General features: G+C 43.3%; 1 protein-coding gene across 4 annotated transcripts in view; it reads right to left on the bottom strand.

Moving 5' to 3' along the window:
• The window catches only part of B3GALNT2 (beta-1,3-N-acetylgalactosaminyltransferase 2), a 62,345-nt gene extending 43,370 nt beyond the window's left edge, over positions 1–18,975 (bottom strand). For all 4 annotated transcript variants that reach the window (XR_008631378.1, XM_055146710.1, XM_055146711.1 and 1 more), the window contains exons 1-3: positions 18,636–18,975; positions 9,039–9,186; positions 2,666–2,766 (exon numbers count right to left, since the gene is read on the bottom strand). Coding sequence is in view for 3 of the 4 variants with exons in the window: in XM_055146710.1 (XP_055002685.1) it covers positions 2,666–2,766; positions 9,039–9,186; positions 18,636–18,747 (361 nt within the window). In the remaining variant the exon portion in view is untranslated. The remainder of the gene's footprint in view (positions 1–2,665; positions 2,767–9,038; positions 9,187–18,635) is intronic.
• Positions 18,976–25,152: the final 6,177 nt, after the last annotated feature.

Genomic DNA, 25,152 nt, shown 5'->3' with positions numbered 1-25,152 from the left:
ATACCAAAGGAGGGTTTGGGGTGGGGGGGGTGGATTTTTTTTTTAAATGCCATTTTCCAGTTAGTATACTGATCATACTAATGCCTCAGTCATAAAGATTTGCATACACACATATTTATAAAATATATACCACTATCAGTACATTAACACTACACTATTTTTTAAACTAAAATTCTCTCATTCCAGCAAATCATTTAGGTCCCTACTTTAGAATTCCTAAAATGTTATTTTATACTTAGTACATGCTCAAAATAAAATGTGACTAAACAGAACTGATGGGTCCTGCCCAGTTATGTATGTGAGGAGGAAGGGACATAAAGGAGAAAAAGATTTTGACATAGGCAGGACAAGCACTGGCTAGAATCCAGGTTCCAACTACAATGGACAATAACCAGTGTTTTTTCTCTTTAATAGTCTCAGTAAATAAAAGATACTCAAAGTAGATGCAAGTCTACTGAGGAAAATAACACAGCCACATATTTTTGCTCTGAAACAAATGTACCTTAAACTTCAAGCCACCGAGAAATCTGGTTGTTCTAATAATGCTACTAATCAGAATATCAGGCACTTGCCTTGCATGTGGCCATCCCTGTTTCATTCCTGAGCACCATCAGGAGTGACCCCCAAGCCCAGAACCTTACCCTCCAAACCAAACCAACAAAATAACCCCACAAAAAAAACCCCCCCACAAATTTCTATTTATCATATGTAATGTTCTGAAATAAATCTAAGTGTCATTTGTATCACTGTCGCTGTCACTGTCACTGTCATCCCTTTGCTCACTGAGTTGCTGGAGCGGGCACCAGTAACATCTCTCATTGTGAGACTTATTGTTACTGTTTTTGGCATATAGAATACACCACGGGTAGCTTGCCAGGCTCTGCCATGCGGGCGCGATACTCTCGGTAGCTTGCTGGGCTCTCCGAGAGGGGCAAAGGAATCGAACATGGGTTGGCCGAGTGCAAGGAGAATGCCCGACTGCTGTGCTATTGCTCCAGCCCGTTGTATCATTAAAAAGAGAAATTAGGTTCAGTATTAATTTGGTTATGCCTCTGAAGAAAATTTATAACCGAAGTACTATACACAAGTTTTAGCAGCACTTAAAATAACTAAAGTCACATATGAACTTTTGAAAAAATCTGGTTTGGAATTAATTCCACCCCCCACCCCTGCCCTGTTTCTGGGCCACTCAAAGCAGTCCTCAGGGCTTACTCCTGACTCTGCATCAGGGGGTTACTCCTGGGAAGGCAAACACTGTATTATCTCTGGCTCCTGCCATTCGATAAATAGGTCACTCTTACACCATCACCTGATACTGGATTCACGTATGGTCCTTTTGGGTCTGAGGTGAAAGCTGAGAAAGCCTCTCCAAAAGCCTCTCACTGTGGCTAAGGCCCTGGCCTGGCATGCAACTGACTAGGGTTTAATCCCCAGTACCACATATGGTTCCTTGAACACAGAACCAGGAGTGAACTCTGAGCACAGCTGGCTGGGAGGGACCATCATTCCTGCCCACCCCTGCCCCCGAAAAAGAAAAAAAAATCCTCTCTCCAGAGGAAGTTATATGTAAAATTGTGCTTACAACATTAACTAATTTCACCGACATCCTAAGAAAGAAACCTCTGCTTTAAAACACAGTCCTGAAAATATGGTTCAATTTACTTAAAAAGCTGACACAACTTTACAAAAAGGCTTCTTTAAAATAAGACAATTAAGCATCTACCACGTCCCAGAAATAATATTAAATATTTTTAATGCATCAACATATTTCACCCTCATGATAATCTCTATGAGGTAAGTACCTTTATTGGTGGTGGTGAGGAGGGGTGGTCACACCCAGCAATGCTCAGGGGTTATTCCTCGCTCTGTGCTCAGGAGTTACCCCTCCTGAGTGGTGTCAGAAATTCAAACTAGGGGGGCTGGAGCAATAGTACAGCGGGTAGGGCGTTTGCCTTGCATGCGGCCAACCTGGGTTTGATTCCCAGCATCCCATATGGTCCTCTGAGCACTGCTAGGGGTGATTCCTGAGTGCAGAGCCAGGAGTAACCCCTGTGCATCGCCAGGTGTGACTCAAAAAGCAAAAAAAAAAGAGAAAGAAAGAAAGAAAGAAAGAAAGAAAGAAAGAAAGAAAGAAAGGAAGGAAGAAAGAAAGAAAGAAAGAAAGAAAGAAAGAAAGAAAGAAAGAAAGAAAGAAAGAAAGAAAGAAAGAAAGAAAGAAAGAAAGAAAGAAAGAAAGAAAGAAAGGGTGGATGGGATGCAAAGCGAATGCCTTAACCCCTGTATACTCTCCGTCTGTCTGGCACCTGGGGTAAACAGCTTTATGTTTGGGTTTGCAAATTCTAAAACTGAGGCACAAAGAGATCAAAGCAGAGAAAGTGAAAGAAAACAGGAGAGCCAAGACTTGACCCCTTGGAGCCTGACTCCAGCTGCCATACTCTTCATTACTATACCATCACTGCCTATAAGAGCAAGATTATATGAATCTGTAAAGACTCTTAACAAATACTGAAGTGATTGGTTGATCTATTGGAAAGGATGAGAGAGAAATTTGAGTGAAAGGTCCGTTTTCTCTATCAAAACAGAGCAGCACAGTTCTCAGTGCAGCGACTTCTCAATACCATGCCTGCACACCGTGGTCACAGGGCCGAGGGAAAAGGAGGCTTACCTGGATTCGTGATGTTGAGCAGTCTGCAAGAATAAGGGTCTTCCCTGTCCTCCACCGGCACTTCACAGCCATGAGCACCTATGATGAACTTCACAAGCACACTGAGAGATGTGTGGGCATTAGCATCAGTTACTGATCTTCACCTTGCACATGCATGCTTCCTCACGCCCACTTCAGAGCTTTTACTTTGAAATGTAAGTATGTATTAGGATGAATACCAATTTTATTCATTGAGTCTGGCGAAAAGGCAAGCCAACCAAAGGCTGCATATCATCCGGGTGACTTAGGTACCAACCCTCACTGCAACAGAATGGGTTTTTTTTTTCTTTTTCTTTTTGGGTCACACCTGGCAATGCACAGGGGTTACTCCTGGCTCATGCACTCAGGAACTACTCCTGGCAGTGTTTGGGGGACCATATGGGATGCTGGGAATCGAACCCGGGTCGGCCATGTGCAAGGCAAGTGCCCTACCTGCTGTGCTATCGCTCCAGTCCCACAACAGAATGTTTTGCTCGTTATCGGCAAATGCTCATAGTGTTTAAAGCGAACATCGATAAAGCCAGTTTCTCACACTCACACCTAAAAACATATCTATAGCTTCAATAATCCTGAGTTCTTTTTTCAGAAGGTGACCCTTTTGCTCAAGACTGGTCCTTCTATCCAAAAGGAGGCTCTCTCCTCTACTAGATCTATCTTGTTTCACTGTTTACCTATGACATCTGTTCTCTATACACTAGAAATATAATGAAGTTCTGACATTAATTTCTGACTATTATAGTACCAAGTTTCTACTTTCCTTCCTTGTGCCTACAAATAGTGAATTATCTAAAATTACAGGCTCGAGCGTCTCATTTCACTTTATGAAAGTCATTTTAGTCTTAATATCCAGCATTTCCACTAAGTAGTCTACTGCTAAGGCAACCGCTGATCTGCAGAACTAAATCAGCAGATGCTCTTCAACTGTTACCTCCTAGACTTCTGACTCAACAGCGCTGTCCTTTAAATGATTCCTCCCCACACTCACCCTCAAGCCCCGTTCAGCTGGCACGAAGGGCATTCCTCCCATTTGTCCAGTAAGAGTGAATGCCCTGAGGGCCCACAGCACTGCTAGAAAGGTCTTGGAGTTTGTTGGGTCACAGTTGGCTGTGCTTAAGGCTTACTCCTGATTCTGTGCTCAGGGATCACTCAGGACAGAGCTCAGGGGACTATATGGGGTGTAGAGGATTGAACCTGGGTCAGCCACCCACAAGAGAAGCACCCTAGTCATTGTACTACTTCTCCAACACTGGAAAGGCCTTTTAAAAAAAAATAAACGAAGAGTGAATGTCCAGGACTGGGAGATAGTCCAAAGGACCAGAGCTCATCCATGGCATATACAGGTATCCAGATTCAATCCTTGTCACCTCTTAGTGTCCCTAGAACTGCCAGGTATAGCCCTGGTGGCTCCTACCACCGCAGGGAAGGCTCCCAAATAAACAAGACAAAAAACAACCAAAAAAAAGAGTGACTTTCCAGGGCCTTGCCCAGGGATCTCATCTCACCCTTCATTTCCTCTCCTCTTAGGCCATACTCATTCTCAAGGCCTCAACTAGCCTGAGGAGGACTCGAATTAGCATCTCTAATCTGGATATTCTCTAAGAAGAACCTATAAATCCAGTGAACACATTTACTTGGACAGCCACAGACAGCTGTGTGCTGGAGCCTGCTCCTTCTTGTTTATGAGAGCCAATTACTAAATTTTGCAAAAATGTTGTGATCTGGCTATCAAGCCTAGTCTTTATTTGAAATTAAAGTACATACACTTACAATTATACACTAAAAACAAAATATTCAATGAATAACTCCTTATTTATTTCACTATTATCTATGTTCTTAAAGAAACAGTGTAATGGTGTACTATTCATATCTTCCAACTCTATGTGTTTAGAGATGTGCTACTGTTTGAATTGCGGGGGGTATGGGGAAGGACTATTTATACCATGGAAACTGACAAAAGCTACAAATATAGATTTTACTATTTTGTTAATAGCCAAGACATAAGAAAATGACAAAGACATTCTAATCATGCAGAGCATACTTTAAAAATGGGAGGTTAGGAATTTACTGATAGTTATATTCCACTGTGAAAAGTACAAAACACTGAGTAAAAATACTTCCTCTTTCATTGTTAAAAACCATGATCTGATTCAGCAGTCATTCACTTACCTACGAGGAAAATTCAATTCTGTCACATATGTTAGTTGTTTTACTCTTACTCTATGTTACTTGTTTTACTCTTACTCTTTAAAGAAAATGTTTATTTTAAAACTATCCTTATTTGGCAACTGAAACCATAAGTTGGTTATTACAGACACAAAAGTCTGGCAAACAATAAAATGTTTCTGAGCACTGGCTAGAGGAAATTTATAAATTTATTAGATAGAGAATCTTGTCATTATGTGCAACTACTTCACTTGTTTTGGAAGGATTACAGCAGTGCTCGAGGCCACTCCGCATGACAGCAGGGACCCACACGGTGATGAGGCCCAAACTGGGGGTAGCAGCATGCAAAGTAAGTGCCTTCTATCACACACAGTGCACTGTGTACAGAAAATACTTAACACATTCTTAACGTGGTTTTATTACAAAGGCTTCTAATTAAATAAGGTTCTTAAAATATATGTGGAATCTGGAACCTTCACTGAAATGCAAAATTTGAAGTAAGTAAGCAAGCTGTAAGTACAGAATGCAAGCACTTTCTTTAATCTTTTATAATGACAATTATAGTGAAATACTTTTTGCAAGCAGGATTTACAGTAAATGCATAAAAAGGGACAAATAAATCTTCTAATTACATCACTGAAGATAATTTGCCAAGTTTGTGGATTTTTGAAATCTTCTTAAATAATCTTATCAAATCCACAAAATTACTCTGCCCCAGAAGGAAATTTTTGGCTAATATGTACTGGTTTTCTTTTTTTGGTCACTCTGGGCAGTGCTTGGAGGTGACCATGACAATACTCTGCCATGATGGGGAAGGCATGTGGGGTTGGAGGTCAAACTCAGGGTCTAAGCATAAAATCACTTGAGCCACACCCTTCGCCTAATTTCCTTTATTTTTAATTAATTAATTAATTTTTTTTTTTGTTTTTTGGGTCACACCTGGTGATGCTCAGGGGTTACTCCTGGCTCTGCACTCAGGAATTAATCCTAGCGTGCTCGGGAGACCATATGGGATGCTGGGAATTGAACCCGGGTCAGCCGCATGCAAGGCAAATGCCCTACCCACGTGCTATCGCTCCAGTCCCCCTAATTTCCTTCTAAAATATGGGTAGATAGCTCATCATCTCTGTAAAACAAATCACCAATTTAAATAAATTTAAAACAAGAATGCATTATGGCAATAACTGACTGTTGAATGTCTGAATAGTAATTTTATTCATTACATTAATGCTCAGTCATTCACTCAGTAATTGCTGAGTATGCTCTGTGCCAAGTTAGTTCTAGTTACTGGGAGTATCAAAGGAAAAAGCTGAAATTGGTGACATTGATGAAATTTATAGCCTATATTATTTGTGAGGTATGTTATCACAAGTATACCTCTAAGCCTAATAAACATGCTCACTGGTAATAAGTATCATAAAGAAAAACAAAGCTAAAAAAGAGAAGACCAAAATGGAAAAGGGGTGGCATGCTATCTGCTACGGTGACATGTAAGTGGAGACCTGAAGACAGTGAGGAAATCAGCCCTGAGAATCTCTAGTGCAAGAGAAGCACAACAAGTGGAATAGCAAGTGCAAATGTCCTGAGGCAAGAGCACACTTCATGTCTCCCTAGCACTGGGTAAGGTAAGTCCAAAATTAAAACTTGGGGTTTTACTTTGAGCAAGAACGGAAATCAATGGAGGAACTAGGAGGAGAAAATTCACATAATTTGAGGACCAGGATTAGGGATATGGTTCAGTGTTAAGAGTATATATGCACTGCTTGGGGGAGGATGAGTTGTCTGATCCCTGGCACTGCTAAATTAAATAATAAATGACTGCTACAAGAAAAACAAAACACAGGAGATCAAAGGTGGAACCAAAAAATATTCAGATAAGGAGATTTCTACAATAATCCAAACATGAGGTAAGGTGTTCCAGAATGATGGAATGGTGGTAAGAAATCAAGACTCTCTATATGAGCTAAAGGCATTTTTAAGAAATGCTGTTGGACTGGATGTTGCATCTGAAAGAAAGAGCAGACAAAAAGAACACTGATAACATTTAAACAGCAAAAAAAAACCACCTTGGGCCAGAGGGCCAATACAGCAGGTAAGGCTTGCTGTGTGGGGCCAACCTGGATTGTTCAACCCCCAGCATCCAATATGGTCTCGAAAGCCTGCCCAGCGCCACCCCTGAGTGCAGAGCCAGGAGCAGGCCCTGAGCAGAGTTGGGTGTGCCCTCCCCACAAAAAACCTAAACATTTAAAAATAAAAATTAAGCCTTATTATTTTCCTGATGCCTTACCTTCCCTACAAGTGTGGCATCATACTGGTGCAGATGAATCTTTGTTATAAGGCGGGTCCTGCTCAAGTTCACCTTCTCCCCCTCTCCTGTGAACTAGTAACATTCAAGTCCAACAGTGAAAATCCCTCAGACTTTTGGACTACGTACTCCACTTTGACTCCCAAGGAAGACACTTGCCCACAGGTCCTCAATGTCCCTCAGTGCCTCTCCTCAGTGGAACCTGCTCCCTGAAGGTTCATTCATGCAGGACATGCTGTACTTCTCCTTTTAGAGCTGTGAGTATAATAAATTCTGAGATTTCATATGCCTTTCCCAAGTGCAATTTCCATGGCTATATTGGAGTAATTCTTTAAAACTCAGTTTACAATACAAACACCAAGATTCTCGGACTGAGCAACTATCAGAGAGGGGTCATTATTTTCTGAGATGGGAAGAGTACATGGGAAGTAAATGTTCTGGAGGTGGTCCGAACTCAGTGAGGCTTTCATTTGCTGGGTAATTGGGTCTATTATACCTGCAACATGAACTAAAAAAACCTTATTTTAAAAAAGAAATGAAAACTGCGTTGAATAAGATAGGAAATCTATAAATGTTCATTTCTGCTGACAGGAAAATCCAAACCTACAATTCATCTGAAGAAATAAGTGGGGAAGGTGTTGCCTTGCACACAGCTGACCTGGGGTTCAATCCCCCGAACCATGTATGGTCTCCCCGAGCACTGCCAGGAGTGATCCCTGTAAGCAGAGCCAGGAGTAAGCCTGGAGCACTGATGGGTGTGGCCCCAAACAAACAAAAATTACAAATGTGACTGTTTGGGGAATATAAAGAGATGGAGCACATATCTGGCATAGAGAGGCCCAAGTTCAATCCCTGGCATTGCATGATCCCCCAGGACAGCTGGGTGGTCCCAAAAAAGCACAGCATCTCTGAGCCTTGAGCACTCGTAAGAGAGGCCCTGCCCCTTCTCCTCAAAAGAAAAAAAAGAAACATGCCCATTTAATGCAATTCTCAGAGGGTCTCTCTGCTTATCACCTGTCTTCACAATCTTCCCTGCTTCTGTCTCTCTCTCTCTCTCTCTCTCTCTCTCTCTCTCTCTCTTTGTTTTTTGCATCATACCTGGTGGTGCTCAGGGGTTGCTCCTGGCTCTGTACTTGTGCACTCAGGAATTACTCCTGGCGGTGCTTAGGGGACCATATGGGATGCTGGGGATAGAACCCAGGTCAGCCATGTGTAAGGCAAACGCCCTCCCACTGTACTATCACTCCAGCATCCCCCCTCCTGCTTTTATTAAACCCTCACTATCTAACCATTAGGGACGACTCTCAGAATAATAAGGCATAACAGAAATATTTAATGTTAACACATTTTGTGCTACCAAAGGTTAGCCCTGAAAGGGTATTCAGAAAAAAGAGCATGGTATAACAAACAAGGCAGATCAAAAAACTAAACAATAGAAGTTAGCTAAAAAAAAAAAAAAATTAAGGGGACTCACATAAATAGTGCAAAACAAGTCTAGGATACAAACATATCTATTCCAATAGAATTGGACAACTATTCCAATTCTTCTAAAAGTTGCTATTCTGAACCAAAGTAATACATAAATAACTTCCAAATAAGATAACCAGAAATAAAAAAATACTAGGTTCCTATAAAAAAAAAAACTATGAGTATCAATGAGTATGTTCTCCAACAATCTTCTGGCTTAAAGTCTTTATTAGATTTACCTTAAGGGCCCATTTTGGTGGCAAGAAAGTAAAATAAAGTAGCAATTTCTCCAAGGAAATAAGGTCATATGTCTGAATTAACATCTCTCACTATCCAAGTAGAGTTTCGTCATAATGCTTACCTAGTATACAGGGCAGGAAACAAACTCAGGAAACTTACCGTTTACTTAATATGGGATGTTGTGTTAGATGCTTCAGCCAAGTGCTTCTTATCACATTTCGAAGTTCATGATTATTGCGTGCTGACAACACTCCAACTACCACATCATAATGATCAGATTTCCACTGAGGAAATGAGGTCAACTGATCTAGAAATAAGCAAAAATAAATCTGAAGTGTCATGCCTCCATTAGTATGTTAAGTTCTTTTGTAATTTAAAGGTATCTTAGAATAGAGAAGAGAGCTCAATAGGCTGCGTGCATGCTTTTGCATGTAGGAGGCCCAGGTTTGATGCCCAGAACCACATGAGCAATGTCAGGAGTGAACCCTGAGCACTGAGTCAGGAGTAGCCCCAAAGCACTGCCTTTGTGGGCCCAACCCCACCCCAACTAATGTATATTCATGATTGTAGGAAAACAATACAAAGGACAATTTATTTTTAATGGGGAAGCCCACACCCAGCAGTTTTCTCCTGGCTCTGAACTCAGAGATCACTTCCAGCAGTGCTCAGAGGAACACCTGCAGTGCTGGGGATCAAACTCAGTATAATTCCATATATACACGTGCTATATATATTCTTCAAAATAAAAGTGATGATTATGATAATAAATGATTTAGGAAATACAACGAATGGGGATTAATCCACTGAATGGTGGGCAGCTAGAGTCAATTAGACCATATTTCGACTGTTTATTATTATTATTATTTTCACTACTTTATGCAATGCCTCAGATCAAGCCCAGAGTCTCAGCCCGAGGTATGCAATCTACCCCTGAACTACATTCTTGACCCAGATCTTGGCTCTTAAATAGCTACAAAAGTATTTAACTCCTTGAGGCCCAGGGCTACGAAGTGATGGTAGTGTCTTTTCTCAGAAGAGCCGAGTTTGGTCCCTCTGATAGACTCACGTAGCTAGAGTAATTGCTATGGCATTGTGTTTTTAATATTAGTGTATTATTTCTGTGCACTGCAAACAAGCAAGTGTGGGCACTGCAGCTAAAGCATACAGCTTCCTGGGGATAACTACAAAAAAGTGTTCAAGCATTACAACTAAGTGAGCACTACAACAAGGAGAAGGGTAGAAAAAATTATTAACTTTTCAAGATTGTTTCCTAAACTACAAATGGGTATAACAATACTTTCCAGACTTGCAAGACAACTATCTTAACCCCTAGACTATCTCTCTGGCCCCTAAAATTTATTTTTCATCCAAATCCAACTTTTCATTGTTTCCCTGCCGGTACACCAAGTTTAGCAAATAGGTACTATGAACTGATTATTATAGAATATCGTTTTAATGCTTTGTAAAGAATTATTTAATGATCACAAGTCTTTGAGTTAAATACTAGTAGGCTCCTTAGAAGGACATACGGTTTGCAAGCGGCTGACCCAATTCAATCCCCAGCACCCTATATGATCCCCCGAGCCAGCCAGGAGTGATTCCTGAGCGCAGAGTGAGAAGCAGACTTTAAGCTAGGAAGGTGTGGTGGCCCCCAACCCCTGAAAAAATACACGAGGCAAGAGACCAATTTCAGTTCGGTTCCCCTAAGATAAATAGTTAGGATATGGCTACACTAAGATTTGGTCCCTAGGGGGCTAGAATGATAGCACAGCGGTAGGGTGTTAGCCTTGCACGCAGCTGAGCTGGGTTTGATTCCCAGCATCGCATATGGTCCCTAAGCACCGCCAGGAGTAATTCCCGAGTGCAGTGCCAGGAGTAACCCCTGTGCATCACCGGGTGTGATCCCCACCACAAAAAATCTGGTGCCTAGTAGTCTAACTCCCATTCATTCTTCATCAGTCTATTACCTAGCAACTCAACTTAATGTAGCTCACCTGATTCTTCATCCTGCTCTTTTAGACATAGCTCCACTTCAAGATGCGAATCAGCTGTGAGTGGACTGCCAGAAATGATAGTTAGCAGTTTATTTTACTTATTTATTTATTTGTTCCCCTTTTTGTTGTTGGCGCTGCAATGACTAGAGTTTGCACGCTTGTAGCTGTGGTGTGCCAGAGATCCCAGAGAAATGCTGAGTTCATGCTCTGGCATGTGAGTGGTGCCTGAGATAGAAGCTGGTCTCACTGGCCTCAGGATTGCAAAGCAAGTGCATTTGTCACTGAGTCATCCCGAGGCTCCAAATTTTCTAAAATTCATGACCCAAGAAACTTTTTTCTTATGTCTATATTTTATAGCTAAAAAGTTCTGAAAAAATAAAAGAAAATGAAAGATTGCATATTCTGTTGGGGCAAGTTCTATTATTTAAAAAAACTTTTAAAGATTGATTGAGGTTCTGTGATTTACAATACTATTAATGATGGTTTCCCTGGTTTGGAACTAACTCTAGATGAGCCTGGTTTTGAAGAGTAACTTGAAATTTGTAATTAAAGGTTTTTAATTTGCTTATGTAAAATTGATGAAGACAAGGCCATTCACCCCACTTTATTTTTTGCTGCGAAATAGCAATACATGTACATTTTAGTGACAAGAATGAGGCAAATATAATAGCCAGATATCATCTAATATTAATTCCAGAGTCATAATGCTACATAGTATATCGATAAGAAGTTACTTGAATCCTTTGTGCCTCCATTTTTTAATGAAACTGGTAAGGGGGGGGTGGAATCTTTAGGTACTCTAATCTGTTTCGAAATGTCTTTTCAAAAGATTAAAATTTATAGAAAAGAATGACATTTAACCTAAAAATCCTATCTGACATCATCGGATACCAAAGTTGCAACACAAAAGTACAATCTCAAAAATATATGAAATAGGGCTGGAGCAATAGCACAGTGGCTAGGGCGTTTGCCTTGCACATGGCCGACCCGGGTTCGAGTCCCAGCATCCCAGATGGTCCCCTGAGCACCGCCAGGAGTAATTCCTGAGTGCAGAGCCAGGAGTAACCCCTGTGCATTGCTGGGTGTGACCCAAAAAGCAAAAAATATATATATATATGAAATATCTGTTGAAATGCCAAATGATTTTTATTTTTGATAGTCAAGTCTTTTAGAAATTGCATTGCATAAAACATAATTTAAACTTCCTTGATGATAAAACCTTTATAGGAAATTTCTCAAATCTATCCCTTTCCCATCATTTATCCAGGGGCTGCTTTAATCCAGATTTTTAAATCTTTACCCTAGGTGAAGCTTCATGAGCTTCCTCAGCATATCCTAACTGGTTTCCCCAGACTTCTCCATATCAACGCCGACCGAGATTTTTCTAAAAATGAAAACAATGGAACCGTGTGGCACATGAAAATCCCACTGATTATGGCTATAAGCTACTTTTTGATCTTATTCCACCTCTGTTCTACTGTCAATCCTTCCTGTTTCTAATCCATGTCTAAGCTGCTTCTGCTGAGCTGCTTTTTACTTTACATGCATTTCTTTTTCTTGAATGAGAGCAAAACAGATTTTGGCATTTTAGAGACCTGTACTGCAACACACTGAAGTTAGAGTTCATAAAAAACAGATCATATTTATAAACGTAAATTGCCCCGAAGCTATTGTTAGTATTCGGTTACTAAGTACTATGTTACACAGTATAAAACCCCAAAGCAGAAACTCAGTCAATGTGTAAGAACCGGGTCCAAGTTTCTAGTAGTATTTCGCTCCACATTTTCATCACTCTCTGCTACATGTTACAAATATAAGATACCTAGGCTGACTCTGGCATTTTGAGAAAGGAAGAGTAAGAAGTAAACATGAGACTAAAAAACATAATTCTTGGAAAAAGAAATGCAAATAGCCAATAAGCCTGTAAGAGACGTTCAACTTCACAAGGAAAAAAAGTTTGAACGAGGGCAATAAATATCAGCTTTGTTCTAGTTTCCAATTGACAAATATTTTATTCAGTGATGAATATTTAATGGGAAAGTTCTTAGTCACTTAAAAGAAAACAGCCACTCTCCTAGACTGCTGCCAGGAGTGTAATCTGGTAGTCTTGGAGAGCAACTGAAAAGACACATCAAATGCCTAAGAATGTTTAAGTTTTGTCTAGCAATTTCACGCCTATGAACTTAATCTAAAGTTAATGTGAGGGCCAGAGTGATTGCACCAAGGTTAAGGAGCTTGTGTCGCATGTGGTTGGCTACAGCCGCAACCCTGGTTTGAATGCCAGTGCTGCAGAGGTGGGACCCCTGGCACAGAGCCAGTAATGGCCCCTGGTATCACCGAGTGTGCCCTCCAAAAGAATTATCAGAAGTCCACGAAAAGAGTTCTATTCACTTATTAACAGTGAATAACAAACTATGTGGCTGTACAAACACACAAATGGGGGAGTATTTCATTACACTGAATTGAAGAATGACATGAATTACAGTCATGTGTCTCAATGATGTGGACAAATGAGGATCATTTAGAGAAACACGTACGGCTAGATAGGATTTCATTTTCAGTTCATCACTATACAGGACAGAAATGTAGGCTGAAGGTCTAGTGTACTTTTACGCCACCGGACCACACATAAGAACCACTTTTTGTACATGCAATCACACGTAACAGATGCCTCTTTATGCAATGTATGACTAGGATATAATGCTACAGAGCCATTAAAATATTGTAAACAAATTTAAATATTGTTCTAAATCATATTAAGTAAGGTAAGCAGACTATAAGAACTATGTACCTTCCATCTGATCTACTTATCTCATTTCTGGGTTTTTACTAGAAATTTGTTTGGGGGGGTGACACCTGGCAGTGCTTACCCTCCTGGCACTGTGCTAAGGCATCACACCTAGCAGTGCTTTGAGGGACCATATATGCAGGGCTGGGGGTTGAACTGGGGTTAGATATATGCAAGTACTAGCACCTTAACCCCTACACTATCTCTCTGGTTCCCAGAAAACTTTGAAGAGATGTGTGGCACTCCCATGTTTACTGCAGCATTATTTACCATAGTGAAGAACTAGAAACATGCTATGTGTCATCCAACACCAAACAGAGAAGATGTGAGGGACAGCCACAATGGAATACTATACAGCTAAAAAGGAAGATGAAACCATACTATTTCCAATAATGTGGATGGACAGAGAGTATTACACTGGTGAAAAAACTAAATTGGCATGTAAAGAAAATAAATGTATGAACCAAGTTTTTTTTTAATTCTTTTATTAATTCACCATGTGGAAAATTACAAAGCTTTCAGGTTAAAGTCTCAGTTATACAATGCTCAAACACTCATCCCTTCACCAGTGCACATATTCCACCACCAAGAAAGAAGTTTGTTTTTTTAAAAAAAACACCACAAACTTTAGAACTAGTGAATGAAAGAATGGTTACTGAAAGGGAAAGGGCAGGGGTAAATTGGGATAAAGGAGAATTACATGTAGGGGTCAGAGAGAAAGTACAGCCGGCAGGGCATTTGTCTACAACGAGGCTACCCTGAGTTCAATCCCAGGCACCCATATGGTCCCTCAAGCCTGCCACGAGTAGTCCCTGAGCAGAGCCAGGAGTAATTCCTGAGCACTGCCAGGTATGGCCCACAAACAAACTAGAAAAAAAAGGGCTTTGGACTGGAGTGATAGTACAGGAGGTAGGGCATTTGCCTCGCACGCAGCCAACCTGGGTTAGGTCCCTGAGCTCGCCAAGAATGGTCCCTGAGCAGTCAGGATTAACTCCTGAACATCACCTGGTGTGGCCCAGAAACAAAAAGAGAACCACATATTAATTTCCAATGACACTTGCCTGAAAAATGTTATAATGCAACATGAAACAATCTTTTTTTCAGGTTTTGGGCCATACATGGCTGTGCTCAGGGCTTCCTTCTGGCTCTGCTCTCAGGACTCACTCCTTGAGGGCTCGGGAGACCATATGGGGTGTCGGGGATCGAGCGCGGGTCAGCTGCATGCAAGGCGAAGGTCCTAACCACTATACTATTGCTCCAGTCCCATGAAATCAACTTATAAAAATATTTAAATTATATTATTAAAATTAAAAAATTACAGGCCTACTGTGTGGTTCTATACATATCATGTGCAAAAACAGGTACATCTCCACCATTAAAGATCAGGAAGTGCTGTTACGACATTCAGTGACAGATGGGAGCATAAATAGAAGCTTCTGGAGTGTTGGCTGTTTTCTTCCTTTTATTTTAATTAGGGTGCTGATTAGTTGGTTGTGTTGTTTGTGAAAATATACCAAGCTGCACATTTACATGCATTTTTCTGAATGTATTATTATACAGCAATAAAAATTTGAATGCAAATTTCTTCCAATATGTATTGTGCATTTAAAAAGTCTAGTACAGGGCAAGTTTTTTCTTTGTTTTGTCTTTTACTTGTCTGTGTCTGTGTCTCCTTATATATTGTCACTGGACAGACTGTGAGTGCCCAGAGGGCGGGGACTATGGTTCTAGCAAACACTGAGAATTCATAACCTCTGTTGAGGGGAGATGTCTCTTCTGCTCTCTCTTGAGTTGCCTTCTTCCCAAATATTCAAGAAAGAAAAGCTGCCTTTCATCAGATCATTTTTCTATATTAATCATGAAATAATTCTTTCCAAGAAATTATAAAAAAAATCCATATTGTAGTCAAGAGATCCAACACCTAGATTCCCGAGTACAAAGGCTGCGCCTCCATTTCCCCCTTCAGCCCCATGACCGTTGGGTTTCAGAAGACACCTGCTCTTTGGGTTCAGCTGCTGAAGGTGCCCCGCTGCATTCGAAGAGTCCCCATATTAATATGACTCACTCACTCCACTCAGATCCCAGCTCAACTATCCCTGCCTGCTATTTAAAACAGCAGCACAACAGTCTCCTTGTTTCCAGTCTTATTTTTGTCACTGCACTTATCATTAGGCCCTAAGATATTTAATAATTATTTCCTATGTCCTGCTTTCTCTTCTAAATGGTGAACTGCCTGAGGGCAGGAACTTGATCTTCATTACAGCCCTAATCCCAACCCACACCAACACCGGGAATTGGCACAGAGGAAGCCTCAAAGATTTGCTGAACCGATTGCAAGTCACAGGGTCCTTTTTTTTTTTTTTTTTTAATACTCAGGGAAGGTAAATCTGCCTTTCAAAAGATGCTGCCACTTACCTACTGAGACTAAAGATGAATAAGGAAAGCAAGCACCCCCACCCCATCTCATAATGCTAATTTAAAAGAATACTCAATAAAAGTTTGAGTTTTCTAAGCTTTAAGGATGGGTGGGCTGTAATGTGAAAAAGAACCAAATGTGTTCACTGAAACATGGCGACAAACAATGGGGGAGGAATTTCAGGATATTTTGGCAATCAAGCTACTTTTGTTTTTACATTTTCAAGATTCCAGTTCTGAAAGTAACAAAAGTGAAAAAGGAAAGAAAGTACCTGTCAGGCTTCACGTAGATTAAAAATTTTTCATTCTGTATTTTGGGCCAGGCCCAGCTGTGCTCAGGGTTTACTCCCGGCTCTGTGCTCATGGATTCTTTCTTTCTTTTCCTTCTTCCTTTCCTTCTTCCTTCCTTTTCTTTCTCTTTCTTTCTTTCTTTCTTTCTTTCTTTCTTTCTTTCTTTCTTTCTTTCTTTCTTTCTTTCTTTCTTTCTTTCTTTCCTGCTATTTATTCAGCCATTGATTAAACTAATTGAACTGGACATGAACTCACATTACTTTTTTTTAAAATTCAGAATGTTGATTTTATTTTATTATTATTTTTAAATCACCGTGAGATACAGTTACAAAGTTTTCCTGTTTCAGTCAAACAATGACTGATCACTCAACCCTCCACCAGTGCACATCTTCCACCAGGTTCAGGGATTATTTCTGGCAGGCCCTGGAGACCACGAGGGTACCAGGGATCCAACCCAAGTCAGCCCAATGCAAAGCAAACGTGCTACTCACTGTACTCTTTGGCCACTACTAAAAAACGTTTTATTTGAAGTAAATGTTTAATATTAACCTAAAGTTAAAATTAATTTATATAAGTACTGGCCACCTCACCTTAGCCGGTTCCTTCCCACAGTCTATCTCCTAGTTTACTGACTACAGATTGGTCTCAATGAATGGCATATAGTGTAGAGGCATAACGCAAACACAAAAGGAGTGGGAAGCTCTAAGAAACTGCATGTACATCTACTTAATTTTAGGCCTGAAGAAGATTTTTAGTTTAGTTATTGAGTTTAAAAAAAAAACTGTTAAGGGTGTAAGTAACCTAAGGATGTTCTACAAATAAATTCCATAAAAATCCTGTTTAAAAAAATAAACAACCCCCCCCCTGCAAAACACAAACCTACCAGATGTTACAAAGCATTCTGTATTATTGTATACGTGGCACTCTCTCTGCTTAGAAATTCTTTGGGGAAAAAAAAAAAAACAACCCTCCAATTACTGACCCATACAAAAATCCAAACTGTTAACAGGTTAAATGCACTCGAACAACAAGCTTCCACTAAAACTCACCAGAATCACTTTAAAACTCTACTCAAGACACACAAAGAGAGTGTAACCAGCAGCTACAACCAGAATGCAATCAGAATACCCGGAGGGTTGTTTAAACTAGTTCCTATACCTCCGTGGTTAGGCACAACCTTCTCCGAACTGCAAATGTAGGTTTCTAATTTCAAAAACTTTTGGATAAGATGAATGGGGGGTGTGTGGGGGGTCGGGAGAAAGAGTACGAAGGAAAAGTTTGCAACGGGTTCAAAACAAAGCGCCTGCAGCCAGCCTCATCTTGAAAACAACCTGCACGGTTTCTTTATACCTCCTGGGGCAAACTTTGAACACAGAAAGAATGATGGGGAACATCCAAACCAGGTAAACCTTTCAGTTCAGTGAAATCCCAGCAGCAGAACAAAGTCACAATCCATCAACCCGCAGGGGCGGGGGGCGGGGCGGAGGGGGCGTACCTAGGCGCCCAGAAGCTTCTCGTTCGTGGGCGGCGCGGAGCACAAAGGTCTCACTCCCGAGAGAGGGGGAGTTTTGGAGCCCAGGAACGGCCGGTTTCCCGCGTCCCTGCATTAGCGAAGTAAGTCAACTCCACTCCGCCCGCCGCCCTGCCCTCTTTCGAGCTCCTCTGTGCGGCGCGGACTCGCAGCCGAGTCTCCGAAAATAGATTCCCAAACATCCCCAGGTCCCTTCTTAAAATCCCAAGTTTCTCCCTAGAAGGCGAGAGCCCGCCACCGTGCAGGCAGCGCACCCGCCTGTCCCCGGCACGCGGCTCCCCGGGGACTGCCCAAATAAGACCAACAACTTGCCGGGGAAGCGGCGCGCCGGGAGCCCGCAGCCGGGCGCGGGCCGCTGAAGGACACGCGAGGCGCTGCCCCCGGGGCGGACGCGGGGGCAAGCCCGAGCAGGCCTGAGGGGCGGCTGGAGGGTCTGCAAGTTGCGGACGCCGCTTTTCGGGCCCCTCAACGGAACGCTCGGAGGTGACAAGCGGCGGGGAGGCGGGGAGATGTGCAAAGCGGCCAGAAGTTTGCGCGATTTTCACGCCCCGGGGATGAAAAGGGCCATTTGTTTGGTCCCGGGGACCATCGGGTTGAGTCCGTGTCCCCCCCCCCCTCCCCACCTCCGGGACCTCCCCCCGACACACACACCCCGGCGGAGCTCCGCGAAGGAAGCCGCCCGGGGGCTCGGAGCCGCGCTCCCGCCCCGCAGCCCGCGGGCAGCCCCCAGCCCTCACCTGCGAGGCCGTCCCCGGAGGCGCGGGCGGGCGGCGGGGAGCGCAGCCGCAGCCAGAGGTGCAGCGCGGCCCCGAGCACACACGGGCACAGCAGCACCAGCCAGTTTCGCATTGGCCGCCCCCGCCAGCTCCACCTCGCGCCCCCGCCGCGCGCCGGGCTCTCCCGCGTCCCGGCGCTGGAGAGCGGAGACCAGCCGGGAAGGGGAGGCTGAGGACGGAGACCGAAGCCCTGAGCGCTCGCTCTCGGCACGCGGGCTCTCGCGCCCCACTCGGTCCGAGCTCGTCGCGGACCCGCCGCGCCTCAGGTTCTTCCGACCGCGGGCGGCGGCCGCAGAGCCGGCCGAAACCCCACCCCCCCCTCCGCTGGGCCTCCCCGGTCCCGCCCACCTTTTCTCGCTCGCCCCGCCCCCTCCCCTGGCGGGCCCTCCCGCGCGCGCCGCCCGCCGGGAGTTGAAGTCCCGTTCTGGACGCAGGTGGGGGGGGATCCCGCTAAGAAGTTTAAGACTCAGAAACTACATCTCCCAGAATTCCACCCACACGCTCCCATCACTCGGTGCTCGAGGAGGCGTGGCGTGGGAGCCAACAGCGCGTGCGCATTCTCTCCGGGTGCTTCTACTGCTCCCGACGGCCAAAGGGAGTTAGTGCTGTGCGACCCGACGCTCTTCTTAGGCTGTGCCAAACCCTGGAAAAGCGTTGAGAAAGCGCTGGAGCGAAGGTTGCCAGTTATGAATCCTCAGATTCATAGGAAATAACCATTGTTCTAAATAGCACAGAGTCCCTTTTATGCGAAATATCGCTTTGGGTGGAAGGCGGAATCCGACGATGTCCTCTTGGCCCGAAGAGCAGCATGAGGCAGCCTAATACCCGTGTGTTTGGCATGAATCGTGATTAGCTCTAGAGTGCGATGTGTACCCGGTCCTTGGCCAGGTGCTTTCATCTAGGAATTCAGGATAAGTAAAACAGCGCTCAAAGGATGGAGCCGTGGAGCACAACAGCGACGTGCCCGTCGAAGGAAGCTTCCACATGCCCCTGTTTTGTGGAGGCGTAGAACAGGTGCTCGCTTCCCCGAGGCTGGACCGTGAGAACTGCGTTCGCGGGCTGCAGCGTGCTGTGGGAACTTCTGCTCTCCTTTCTACGTAAAATAAACCGCCCCAGCAACGGGCAGCTGCAGCCCCAGGACATGAGTTCTCTTTGCTCACGTCCAGCCCAATGCCTCAGTGCCTGGTAGGCAAAGAGATGAGTCATTAGGGAACTTGTGTGAACAGGTTAGGAGGAAAGGCGAAGAATGAGTGCCTAGATTATATTTTTGTTTTCTGAATTGTGGAAACAGAGGTAATTGTGCATGCCGGAGAAGCTACAGAAATGACTCTTCAAAGGGCTGGAGGACAAGAGATCTACTACAGCAGGTTGCTTAGGGCTAACCAGGGTTTGATAGCCAGCACTGCTGGTTCCCTGAACACCCGGGCACCCTTGAGCAGAGTCAGAGGCCAGCCCGCTGTGGCTCAAAAAAAAAAAAAATTTAAAAGACCTGATAGATAGTATAGCAAAGACACTTGCCTTGCCCTGGCTGGCTCTGGTTTGATTCCCAGTACCTCATATGGGGACCCCACCCTTCAGGAGAGATCTCTGAATGCAGAACCAGGAGTTGGTCTTGAGCACTGTTGGGTGTGCGCCCCGCCCTCCTTCCCAAAAAGGAATAGTGCTTTCCCAGGTCTCCATGCCTGAGTCAAGACCCCCCATCCCCCTTCCCCATAGTCCCCCAAGTTCGGATCTGGGAGTGGTCCCCCAGTACCTGGGTACCCCCTCCACTCCCAAAGCACTTGGTACTTAATACAGGAAGTGGGAGGGAGGAAAGGGCAACTTAAGGGGGCAAAAGACCTTTTAATCAAGTAACTAGTTCAGTAAGAGCTGGCTCACGTGCTATGTAACCAGGTCTCATTAAGTGGCAATTTCATTTCAGCGAAAACAACCTTCTAGTAAAATTAATTTTTATTCAGGGGGAAGGATGTCAAGCAGTACTCCGGGGCCCCAGGGGTCCCCCACGGGTGGTTCAGTCGGAGGAGATGTTGCTTGGGGCCTGCAGTGTCCGTGCCAGAGACACCCAGACCTCTTGTGAGGTTATGGGGAACTCCAGGGGCCCCCCTAGTGGTGCTGGGGTAGGGTTTAGGGTGCCTCCTGGACAGAACTCTGCAAAGCTCAGGGACTGTGTGGTACGGGAAGCGAGACCAATGGGACACAAGCTGGGCATGAGCTCCACCATGGTATTATCTCCCTGCCTTTTGCTGTTTTGTTTTATGTTCGCTGTCGCTGTACCACATTTAATTCTAAATTCTGCTTTGGTTTTGGCGGAGATATAATTCAACAGCAGAGCACTTGCCTTGCATGTGTGAGGCCCTGGGTTTGATCCCTTCACACTACACACACACATATACACACACACACACCACAAAACTAACCGTATTTTAGTTTAATAGTTGAATAAACATAACAAATTCAAGGAGTTCATATGTACATTTATACTTAAAATAATAAAAATAATCAAAGATATTTATTGATACAATTTTTCCTTTTATGAATTTTTATATTTCTTTTTTTTCTCCCCCCCCCCCGAATTTTTATATTTCTTAGCTATTTATTGTTACCTAATAAATTACTCACAAATTCTGTAATCCAGCAGCAATATTTGTTAGCCCTGACAGTTTCAGTGGGTGAGGAATTTGTTGGCTAAATTCTGGTTGAGGGTCTCCCATAAAATTGCAGATAGGCAGATGTCTGGCGGTGCTGATCATCTGCAGCCTTGCTGGTGCTGGAAAATCGCTTTCTGTGTGGCTCACTTAACATGGTTGGTAAGTCAGTGGAACTTTTATTATGTCTAAGGGGTCTTTCTAACAAATTTCCTAAGGATCCTGTTGTTTTGTTGATGTTTATTTCCGGGGTTGGGGGGACTGGATGCGTATCTGGCAGTGCTCAGGGCTTACTCCTGGCTCTGTACTCAGGGACCACACCTGGCGGGGCTCAAGGGACCATATGGGGTGCCAGAAATATAACCTAGGTAGACTTAGGGGACCATATGGGGTGCTGGGGATAGAACCCAGGTCACATCTTGACGGCACTGAATTGGGGTTTTAAATGAATCCTTTTTTTTTAATTTTTAAGAGAAGTGGTAAATAATATATCAACCTCTGTTGATATATTTTTGTTTTTGTAATTAAATGATTATGCCAGTTATCTCAAGAACAGCAGTCAACTCTAAGTTGATCTGTTCATTCACCAAATATTTAACTATGAAGATGGTAGACCTGAGTCCTCCATCTTCCAACTTGCCATCTGGGGCTAAAGAGACAGTTCAACAATGTCCTGAGTACTGCAGGGAGCTTCCTACCTTGACTTCTGAGCCAAAAGGAGCCCCTCAATACTTCTAGACCGGGCCTGCAGAAAATAATAACACATGCTTAACTGAGCATTTATTACGCCTGAGTCATTTTTGTAAGTATTTAGGATAAAGAGCACTGTTAATAGCACTGTCGTCCCTTTCATTGATTTGCTTCAGCGGGCACCAATAACGTCTCCATCGTGAGGCTTGTTATTACTGTTTTTGGCATACCGAATATGCCATGGGGAGCTTGCTAGGCTCTGCCATGGGGGCGGGATACTTTCGGTAGCTTGCCGGGCTCTCTGAGAGGAAAGGAGGAATCGAACCCGTGTCGGCTGCGTGCAAGGCAAACGCCCTACCTGCTGTGCTATTGCTCCAGTCCATTTAGGATAAATATATGAACAAAACAAAGATCCTGTTTTGTGTTGATGAGGGTAGAAACTGTCTATTGGCTATTAATATAATAAATATGTTTTACCAGCTTGTAGAAGATACAGAAAATATGAACAGTGGGGAATTGGGAATATGATACTGCAGTGGGCATGTTGCAATATCAAATAGCAGTGTTTAGACAACTGTTCAGACTTAAAATTAGCACTAAGAGGAGTGATAAACAAAACCATTATAATATTTAGCTAATTAAAATGTCACTCCTTCCAATTATCAGAATGCTTTAACTTATAGGGAACATGTCATTGACATCCTATCAGACTGTAAGAGAACCAGTTTTTTTTTAATTAAAGTGTTTTATTTAGAAAAATGTAAGGGTAGTTGGAGACAGTGAGAGAGACAGTACACAGTACAGACTGTGATGCAGGCAGAAGAGAATATGCCAAAAGCTTTTTTTTTTTATTAAAAAATTAGGAAGGTGTGTTTTGCTAGTATTCAGCTGGTTTCCAGGGTCACTCTGATTGATACCAGCGGGGAGTGTGGGAGGGGGCAAGTGTGCTGAGAATCAACATTTTTTTTTAATGTTCAATTAATATTTATTTACCCTCTGGATGGAAACAATGACTTTTGAACATCACAATGAAGCAATTCAGCTTAATCCCAATAGCAAGGTGAAATAATTCCTTGTGAGCAGGGGGAAAAAATGAGAATCAACATTTTTTTAAAAAGAATTTTATTGAGGGGCTGGAGCGATAGCACAGCAGGTAGGGCCTTTGCCTTGCACTCGGCCGACCCGGGTTCGATTCTGAGCATCCCATATGGTCCCCTGAGCGTCGCCTGGAGTAATTCCTGAGTGCAGAGCCAGGAGTAACCCCTGTGCATCGCCAGGTGTGACCCCCCCAAAAAAAAATAAAAAAAATTTCATTGAGTCACTGTGAGATAGTTCATGTTTGGGTTCCAATCACACAATGATCAAACACTCATCCCTTCACCAGTGCACATTCCCCACCACCAGTATACCCCCCCTTTCCCACCCTCCCCCTGCCTCCATGGCAGACAATATTCCCCATACTCTCTCTCTACTTTTGGGCATTATGGTTTGCAACACAGATACTGAGAGGTTATCTTGTTTGGTCCATTATCTACTTTCAGCACACATCTCCCATCCCAACCGATTCCTCCAACCATCATTTTCTTAGTGATCCTTCTCTCCTCCACTCATGAAGTAGGCTTCCAGCTATGGAGCAGTCTTTCTGGCCCTTGTATCTACTATCCTTCGGTATCAGCATCATGTTATTTTATACTCCACAAATGAGTGCAGTCCCTCTATGTCTGTCCCTCTCTTTCTGACTCATTTCACTTAGCATTATACTCTCCATGTCTATCCATTTATAAGCAAATTTCATGACTTCATCTCTCCTAATAGCCTGCATAGTATTCCATTGTGTAGATGTACCAAAGTTTCTTTAACCAGTCATCTGTTCTAAGGCATTTCGGTTGTTTCCAGGTTTTGGCTATTGTGAACAGTGCTGCAATGAACATATAGGTACAGATGTCATTTCTACTGTGCTTTTTTGCATCCTCGGGATATATTCCCGGAAGTGGTATTGCAGGGTCATATGGAAGCTCAATTTATAGCTTTTGAAGGACTGTCCATATTGTTTTCCAGAAAGGCTGAACCAATCGGCATTCCCACCAACAGTAAAAGAGCATCCCTTTTTCCTCACATCCACGCCAGCACTGGTTGCTTTTGTTCTTTTGAATGTGTGACAGTCGCTGAGAATCAACTTGAGGCTTTCACATGCCAGGCCATGTGAGCTGTCTTCCTAGACCCCAGAAAGAGTTTGGAAGAACTTTTTAGTCTCTTCAGGTGTTACCACCATGGCAAACACCTGTGTGACTTATTGCTAAAGACCTATTTACTCTTTCTCTACTGCCTCCCATTATAAACTCAGGACTATAGTGGGTAAAGATCATAAGAGACTCATGATGCAGAATAGCACTGCACTGCACTGAACTATCATCCTGTTGTTCATCGATTTGCTTGAGCAGGCACCAGTAACATCTCCATTGTGAGACTTGTTACTGTTTGTGGCATATCGAATTCACCATGGGTAGCTTGCCAGGTTCTCCTGTGCAGGCAGGATACTCTCGGTAGCTTGCCAGGCTCTCTGAGAGGGATGGAGGAATCGAACTCGGGTCAGCTGTGTGCAAGGCAAACACCCTACCCGCTGTGCTATCGCTCCAGCCCATGATGTAGAATAGAAAGGAAAAAATTAACCCCTCCCCCGCAAATTTGTTTTCCACAGAGCTATCCCCAGCACCACATAAGTCCCCTAAGTCCACCAGGAGTGATCCATGAACAGGGAACTAAGAGTAAGCTCTGAAAATTGCCAGGTGTGGCCCAAAAAAGAAAAAGAAAAAAGAGGGGCTGGAGCAATAGCACAGTGGGTAGGGCGTTTGCCTTGCACGCAGCTGACCCGGGTTTGGTTCCCAGCATTCCATATGGTCCTCTGAGCACCGCCAGGGGTGATTCCTGAGTGCAGAGCCAGGAGTAACCCCTGTGCATTGCCAGGTGTGACCCAAAAAAGAAAAAAAAAAGAAAAAAGAAAGATACAAAGAAAGAAAGAAAGATACAAAGAAAGAAAGAAAGAAAGAAAGAAAGAAAGAAAGAAAGAAAGAAAGAAAGAAAGAAAGAGAAAGAGAGAAAGAAAGAAAGAAAGAAAGAAAGAAAGAAAGAAAGAAAGAAAGAAA

The sequence above is a fragment of the Sorex araneus genome, chromosome 9 (genome assembly GCF_027595985.1).
Source record: "Sorex araneus isolate mSorAra2 chromosome 9, mSorAra2.pri, whole genome shotgun sequence".
Lineage (NCBI taxonomy): Eukaryota > Metazoa > Chordata > Mammalia > Eulipotyphla > Soricidae > Sorex > Sorex araneus.
Note: the sequence above shows the minus strand (reverse complement) of the source record. Positions and strands in the feature narration are given on the sequence as shown.